The 7205-nt window shown below is 59.8% G+C and overlaps 1 protein-coding gene across 1 annotated transcript in view; it reads right to left on the bottom strand.

Annotated features, from left to right (window-relative positions):
* The window catches only part of SUV420H1 (suppressor of variegation 4-20 homolog 1 (Drosophila)), a 26064-nt gene that overhangs the window by 9663 nt on the left and 9196 nt on the right, over window positions 1-7205 (bottom strand). Inside the window, exons 4-8 of the mRNA XM_012725116.1 lie at window positions 5478-5643; window positions 5050-5159; window positions 3842-4008; window positions 3595-3614; window positions 3380-3516 (exon numbers count right to left, since the gene is read on the bottom strand). Coding sequence (XP_012580570.1) covers window positions 3380-3516; window positions 3595-3614; window positions 3842-4008; window positions 5050-5159; window positions 5478-5643 — 600 coding nt within the window. The remainder of the gene's footprint in view (window positions 1-3379; window positions 3517-3594; window positions 3615-3841; window positions 4009-5049; window positions 5160-5477; window positions 5644-7205) is intronic.

Raw genomic sequence — 7205 nt, 5'->3', positions numbered from 1 at the left:
CCGTTACTGAACGCTGAGAAACTGAAACAGAACGGAGCAGAGAACGTCTACAAATTTGGACACAAATCCTGACTGGAGCTGTGCGAGAGAATCTGCTGTCTGGAGCCAGAGAGCCTGTCAAAGACCCCTTCACGCTGCCGACAGGCAGCGAGCGACTGTAAGCGGTCACCCAGGCGTCACCCCGAAGACGACGCGGCAGCTGCTTTGAGCGCTGGGCGAGGGCGCTGCGACGGGCCGCACGCCTGCACTCCCAGGCGTCCCCGCGCCGGCCTCGCCCCGAGGTCTCGCCGTCCCCTGCGTCGCCCAAGCCCCACGCGCCTGTCCGCGCCACAGCACAGTCGGCTACCAGTGTGGTCTCAGAAGAGGACCGGGGAGAGGTCTGGCCGCAACGGCGCTGCTGGCCTCCGGCCCGGGCACACGAAGGCCCCGGACCCGGGTGGAGACGCGGCGCCTGGAAAGAACTTCTCTCCCGAAGCGCCAGCCTCCCCGGCCTTCCTCAGCAAGAGCGCGCCGCTGCCCGCTCGCCTGCGCCTCCTGGCGCCTGCGCCTCCTGGCGCTGGGAGCACGCGCCTCCGCCAGCGCCCGGCACCACGGCGTCTCGCGCTGTCACCGTGCCAGCTGGCTGTGGGCACTGCCTTTGCCGACCGACGCCTCTGTAAGGACACCCACACCCACCACGGGCCCTCCTGATGTGGTTTTCTAAAGCTGTATCAGGACACCCCTGAGACGAGCCCCAGGACGATGCTCCAGGGTGCCAGTCACAGCTGCCCTCCCCCCTAAAATACACCCACAGGGCAAGTTCTCAAAGGCTACTTCAGATTTGTGTGGACTGAGACAGTGATCATTCCTTCCCACCACTCCACGCTGGTTTACCATAACTTACAACTTGTTTCTAGAAAGAGCCACGAGTGAAGTTTAGACACAAAGTAAATGACCACAGTGGGGCCACCTCATCCGGAAACGACAGGTCTTTAAACTCCTCATCACTTCTCTGCACGGCAGCCGCTGGCTCTCCGGAAGGCGAGAGGCTGGACGGGCCCCGGCCAGCGCCCTGCTGCCCCGACCTGGCCTCGGGGGGCAGCCCATGCCCAGCCAAGGTCTAAGACACTGGCCACTATTCAGCCGCCAGCTCTCGCGCCACGTCACGAACAGTCATGCAGGACTGAGCGCAGTCGGTGTTCACATGGGTACACGGCCCCGTGGCCACCGCCCGTGTGGGGTTGTCTGTGCCCTCAGACGCTGCCACGCTGCTCTTGTACCCAAACCCACCAGCTGGGGCCCACTTCCACAGGACAGCTCTTCCCCTGGTCCGCTGCCAGGCCCAAGGGCATGCGCATTCTCAGGTGACCCAGGCTGGGCCCTGCTCAAGGCCCCAGGGCCCGTGTGCCCAGGTGGCCTCCACCCTCCTGCCGCATGGGGCTTCCTGCCACGGCACAAGCTCCGCCGGGCGCCCGCCTGCCGGCTGCCTCTGCCACACGCCAGCAACTCTAAGCTCACTGGTCTCGCCTCACTCCTCCAGAAGCTCTCTGCTGGGTCTGTCAAGGCCAGATGTGCTTGGGTTTCGTCTAGTAGCTCTGCGTATGTTAACATCGTGGGCATGTGGCCACCTACACTCCTTTGTGGCACGTGGCGGGCAGCCTGGGTCACCATGCACGCCCGCCGGCGTGGAGGCCGCGGCCACTCACGACCCCGTCCCTATCTGTCTGAAGCTGGGCCAGCAGCATCAAGTGGTGATCACCCCGTTTCAGGCGCTCTCGTCCGTTACAGCCAGGGCCCACCGACTGTCCGTGAGACTTTTTCCCGGTTATCAGCAGACACGCGTTCAGAGAAGCCTTCGATAATTTGGCCCTTCCTTAAGAGACTCCAGTCCTCAAGTTTCCCAGTCACTCACGGACGTGGCCCAGCCTCGGCCGCCGTGAACGCAGCCCCCACTCGCACCCCCGTGCTCGGACTGCTCACACAGGCCGCACTAAAGGCGCCGTTCAGTCAACACGGTGAATCGCAGGACCCCACAGGCCTCGCCGACTCCCGGCTTTGGCAACGAAGTGCCCCCGAGACCTCGGGTGCCAGCAGTCAACCCTCGCACGGCCAAAGGGCCGGCAGCGGCCACAGCAGGCCCAGTCCAGGCTTGCGCGAGCCCCTCCTCCCATGGGCCCTCCCGGCCGGCGCTAGGTGGGTTCACGGGCGAGCTGCCCGCCAGGGACCTCGCCCCCAGGGGCTCTGCAGCGGGTGCCTGTCCCGGCTGGTCTGGAGCCTGCCTCCCGTCACGCCTTCGGCATGCATGCCGATCACGTGCCCAGTCGTGGCCAGGGCCCGCTCCAGGGACAGAGCAGGAAGCAGATGAGAACAACAGAAATCGCCATCATGCCGGGGCATTTTCAAACGGGGAAGTGACCAGAAAGCACAGGTGATGTCGAGGGAGCGTCTGCACCGACTGTCTACGCCCCGCTTTCCTGACAGGGCCTGGGGGCTCCGGCAGCCCAGTGCTGTGGGCGCCGTCCCGGAGGCCCCTCAGGCCAGCTGGCGCCACCCCGCCGTGACACTGTCATTCTGCAGTGACTTTAAAGCACCACTCCACAGTTACACTTCACGGGTACAGACCAGTCTCGGATTTAACCATTTTTTCAACGTAGAAAAAAATAAACAACAAAGATAAATTTTAGCTCCAAGCGCGAGTCAAGGGTCAGGATGCGGCAGCCACGGGGGAAGGGGCCCTGCGGCGTGTGCGGGGCCCTGGCCGCTGCGACTAGGGGCTGTGCTGCCGCACGGCCTCTGCGCTCTGCCGAGCTCCACAAGTGGGGAGCTCCGGGTCGGCTGCGCGTGGGGGCATCGCTCGTGCTCTCGGGGGGCCGGGGCCGGGCCCCCAGAGCCTGCACAGCAGCAGGCACAGGACAGGGCTCTGCCCCACGGCCTGTGGGCCGCGCCCATGACGGAGCAGCCGGCACTGAGGCGAGGCTGGGGGCAGACGTCACTGCAACGGTCCGCCTGAGTCCGCACCTGCGAAGGCGGCCGGGGTCCCCGCAAGGCCTCCAGAACATCGATGGGTCGTCAAAGGGTTTCTCACTAAGTGCCAGAACTCAAGAACTAAGAAGTCTGTTTCTCAAACGCAGAAGTTCCGGAAGACACAGCTCAGAAATACACGCGGCACCCCGGGGCCAACAGTGCGGACGTTGCTGGCCACAGGGGCGGCCCCTCGGGCACTGCCGTCCTCTCTAAGCACCTCAGCTTCCTGACTCACTGAGGACACAGCGGGCAGCGAGGCTCCAAAGGCGTGGGAGCCCCAGCAGCCCTGCGCCCGCCGGGTGCCGGGGCGCCTGAGCCCGCCCGCCCCGGAAGCAGGCGGAGGGGCGCGGGCCACTGCCCCCTCACTCGTACTTACCTTTCACAAGTGTAACACTCGCAGAATTCATTATTTTCCCCAAAAAATCCATCTCCATAGTAACAAGAGATTTCTTCTCCAGGTTCAATGTCTCTCAGGGCCTTCACACACGCGGTGTCTCGGCCAGTGGACACAAACTGAAATAAAGCGCCTCGGTGAGAAACGCACACTGCAAGCAGAGACAACACACAGCGACACAGAGAGCTCGTGCTTACCTTGCAGTTGGGTCTGCAATCTGAAAAATGTCCAAAAGACAAAGTCAATTAACTGCAGATAAGATCTGAAACACGAACAATTACAGAAACCGGAAATAAGCGTCCATACACTTCCACAGCGCCTGACAGACGGCCAGGTCTCACGTTAGACGAGAGGCGCCTTACTCTCAGCAGTCGTGACTCAGGCTCACGCACTCTAACGGAGCCCTGCCCGACGCCAGGCCGACACCGCAAAAACAGAGCTTACCATGGTTTATAAACGCGGCGGGACCGAGCCAGAGCTGAGCACAGTTCTTCCTTGTGGAATACATGACACTGAAGTCGTTTTCTCCATGTCTAAGTAGCATGTTCTCCTCAATTTCTGAAAGTTCGGCAATACAACCCACCAGTAATTCTATTTTGTCATTTCGTTTCCTATTTAAAATATGTGATGTGTTAAAAATTACTAGTAATTATAAATAACAAGGCTTCTTTTAATCAAATAAAGCCTGTCCGAGAAACACCGGGCAGGAGGAGGGCCGTCCTCCCTGGAAGCGCACCTGCGCTGTGGCCTGCGTGGCTGCCCCGCCCCGCCAGAGCCCTGCCCCTCCGCGGTGCTGTGTCCCTGGGGAGGACACGACACCCACCACACGGAACTCAACACGCGACCCTGGGGCAGACCAGGGGCAGTGAAGGTTCAGGGGCCAGACCTGGGATGCCCCCACGACGGAAACGTGACGCGCCAACCGCCGATCACTGGTGGCCACACTGGGCGAGCAGGGACAGGCCAAGTCGGTTAACACCGAACTTCAACCTGGTGTAACCAGGATGCTGTCGGCAGGTCCAAGGCCGGTCAACGACAGCCTGGACTCTGAGTCTGGCTCGCAGCCCCACCGAGCCAGCACGCCGCCGCAGGGCCCAGCAGCCACGCGGCTGCCCCAGAGGCCTCCCCAGCACGGGGCCAGGCGCTGAGGGCAGCCGGAGAGCTGCCCGTGCACCTCCATACAAGAGGCCTGGGCTGAGCCACTTTCTACTACCTGACTCCAAAATTTTTACTACAAAAATTCCTGGGGGTGATGGGGGTCACCTTCCCAGCAGGCCCAGCTTTTATTCCAGCGGGCCCAGCTACCCATGAACTTACTCTTCCTGCTGGCAACGCACAGGAAGAGCTGCCGCCCGAGAGATCCTCGCATCAGACTTCACACCCGCCTTGCTCCCGGGCCAGGGAAGAGGGCTCCGGAGACGGACAGCTGCCCCGGCCCTGAGCGCAGCCGCTGGCCGTCAGCAGCAGCAGCAGTGGAGCCGGCTGAGGGTGGCCCCCCCCCGCTAGCCTCCTGTCCTGACCCCAGGCCCAGAGCGGCCCTGCTCCTTCCGGGGAGCACCCTTTCATTCCTCCCCACAGCTTCCTTAGCACGTAAGCTGTAATTTAAGAGACCCGAAAAGCGCTTTATGGCTCACGTTAGCGTTGACAGTTACCACTCTTTTGTTGCGACGATCTTGGCTCCGTTTTGCTCTGACGAGTATCTGTTACAGGGCAGTATTTCAAACCCACTGTCAGTTGCAAACATCCGCAAGTAAATAAATACCTAAAAGCAAAGAAGAAAATTCTATTAACTTGTGCTAAACTGATTACCCTGTTAGACGTCCTCAGAGTTATAAGCCAGCCACCGCCGCCATTTACGACCACAGAGGCCCCCCAGCTTGGCCCTGTTAGCCGTGAGCCCCTGCAAGTCTCACTCAGGTGACCAGGTATCGCGCTGGCCACACAGACCCTCGTACGTCATTCAGATCTTCATGCTGACTGGTTTTATAAAAGCTAATTAGAGTTTCAGTGTCACTAAAATTCAGGCTTTCGTTCCCTTCACTCTCGTCCCGATGGAAAATAGTTTTAATCTTAAACCTACATGTTCCTTGAATAATTTCTCCTGCATTTTGTTCTTGTTCAGAAAATAGTGTCGGGCCCATTCGCCAGAAGTCAGACATTTAAAAGCCTTCTCCAAGTGCTCATCTTTCTTAAAACGTTCAATGACTTCCTTCAGCTCCTCTTGTCTTCCTTTAATAGGCCGAAACCTGCGAGAAAGCAAACAGCAACGTCGGCCGCCTGCCGCAGCCTGGATGCTGCCGAGACCGACAAAAGCGCCCAGTGATCGTGACAGCCGCGCAGGCAACGCGGGTCACCAGCAAACAGAGGTCTTTCTTCGAACTGTATTTCTCTGTACTTTTATTTCACTGCATCTCACTAACTGAAGGTGACCAGATGATTCAAATGAAAGCGGTCTGATCCAGGCTAACCCACGGCACCTACTTTGGAAAGTATAAAACGAAAGCTCTAGAACGAAGCCTGAGTCATCAAGAGAACAGCAAGAATTCTGAAAGCATGCAGAAGCCAAGCCACGAGCGCAAGGCTACGCGCCCCGGGAGAAAGCTGAAGCAGCTGTGGGCACCAGCGGGCCCAGTGAGGAGTGGGAACGTGGCCTCAGGCCTGCGTGCGGAGGGGGGGGCAGGAGCTGCAGACACCAGCTGCAGCGTCCCTGGGGCGTCCTGGCTATAGGCTGGTGGCACTCAGCTCTCATGATCACTGAGTGCAACTATCTGGAAGAATCAAAAGCGTCCTCGAGCCGTTACAGGAAGCAACAGAGATGGCTCGCTGTATTTCCCACTTGCGCTTGGCCTCACAGAAAGACTAGATGTCCTTTGAATGCTCTGGAGTGCCTTCAGCAGCTCAAGCTGTCAGCTGCGGCATCAGAGAACCATCGCGAGAGTACGAGATCAGCAGAAGCGTGGAAGTAGCCACGCTTCCAGAGCCACAATTTCAAGCCGCCTCCCTGAACCATCCTGTGATTCCGTCCAGACAGATCCCTAAGAAACGTTGCTGAGCCCTTCCCGGGACCCGTGCGGATGACGGGAGCAGCTGTCAGGCATGGCCGACCACTCCCAGCAATGCAGGGGCCGCGTGGACAGAGCTGCAGCTGAGGCAGGCCCGCCCGGCCCCTGCAGCAGGAGGCAGGCGGCGCGGGCTGCGGGCCGAGGGGGATGTGGCCTGGCGATCCGGGTTCTCCTCTGCGCGGGCCCGCCACTGCTTGCGTCCTGCCGCTCCATCTGCCCGCGGCGAGAGCTGCCTCTCCTTGGAGAGGGGCGGCCCTGGGCGCTTTGTGGGCGCGCTCGGCGTTCCCTTTGCCCTCGGCGCTCACCTCCGGCTTTCGCCGGCTCGTGCGGGTCTCCGCGGGAGCGAGCCCTGCAGGACCCTTTTGGGAAGCGGTGGAAGGTGTCGGGATCCCGGCCCCCACCTCCCGCGAAAACTGCGCTTTCCCCAGTCCTCGCTCACCGCGAAAGCCTGCGGGAAGCTCCAATTTAAGGCAACTGGTTGTTTCTGGCTTTTTTTTTTTTTTTAGCTCAACAGTCTGACCCCCAGAATTGCTTTTTTTGAGTGAGTCTGTAGGCATCTAATTATCTAAAGCGTGTTATTGTCGCCTCTGGAATACGGCAGCTGATCAGTTGATTCTCTTTTGCATACAGTGCGCGTGTGTGCGTGCTGGACTCGAGCAATTAAGAAATTAATAAAATGTTCACGAACATAGGTGAAAGAATTATTAACATTTTTATATGCCGCTGCAAATGAATACCTTTCAAAA

Source organism: Condylura cristata, unplaced genomic scaffold (genome assembly GCF_000260355.1).
Source record: "Condylura cristata isolate star-nosed mole 26May11 unplaced genomic scaffold, ConCri1.0 scaffold00015, whole genome shotgun sequence".
Lineage (NCBI taxonomy): Eukaryota > Metazoa > Chordata > Mammalia > Eulipotyphla > Talpidae > Condylura > Condylura cristata.
This window is presented reverse-complemented; position numbering and strand designations above follow the sequence as displayed.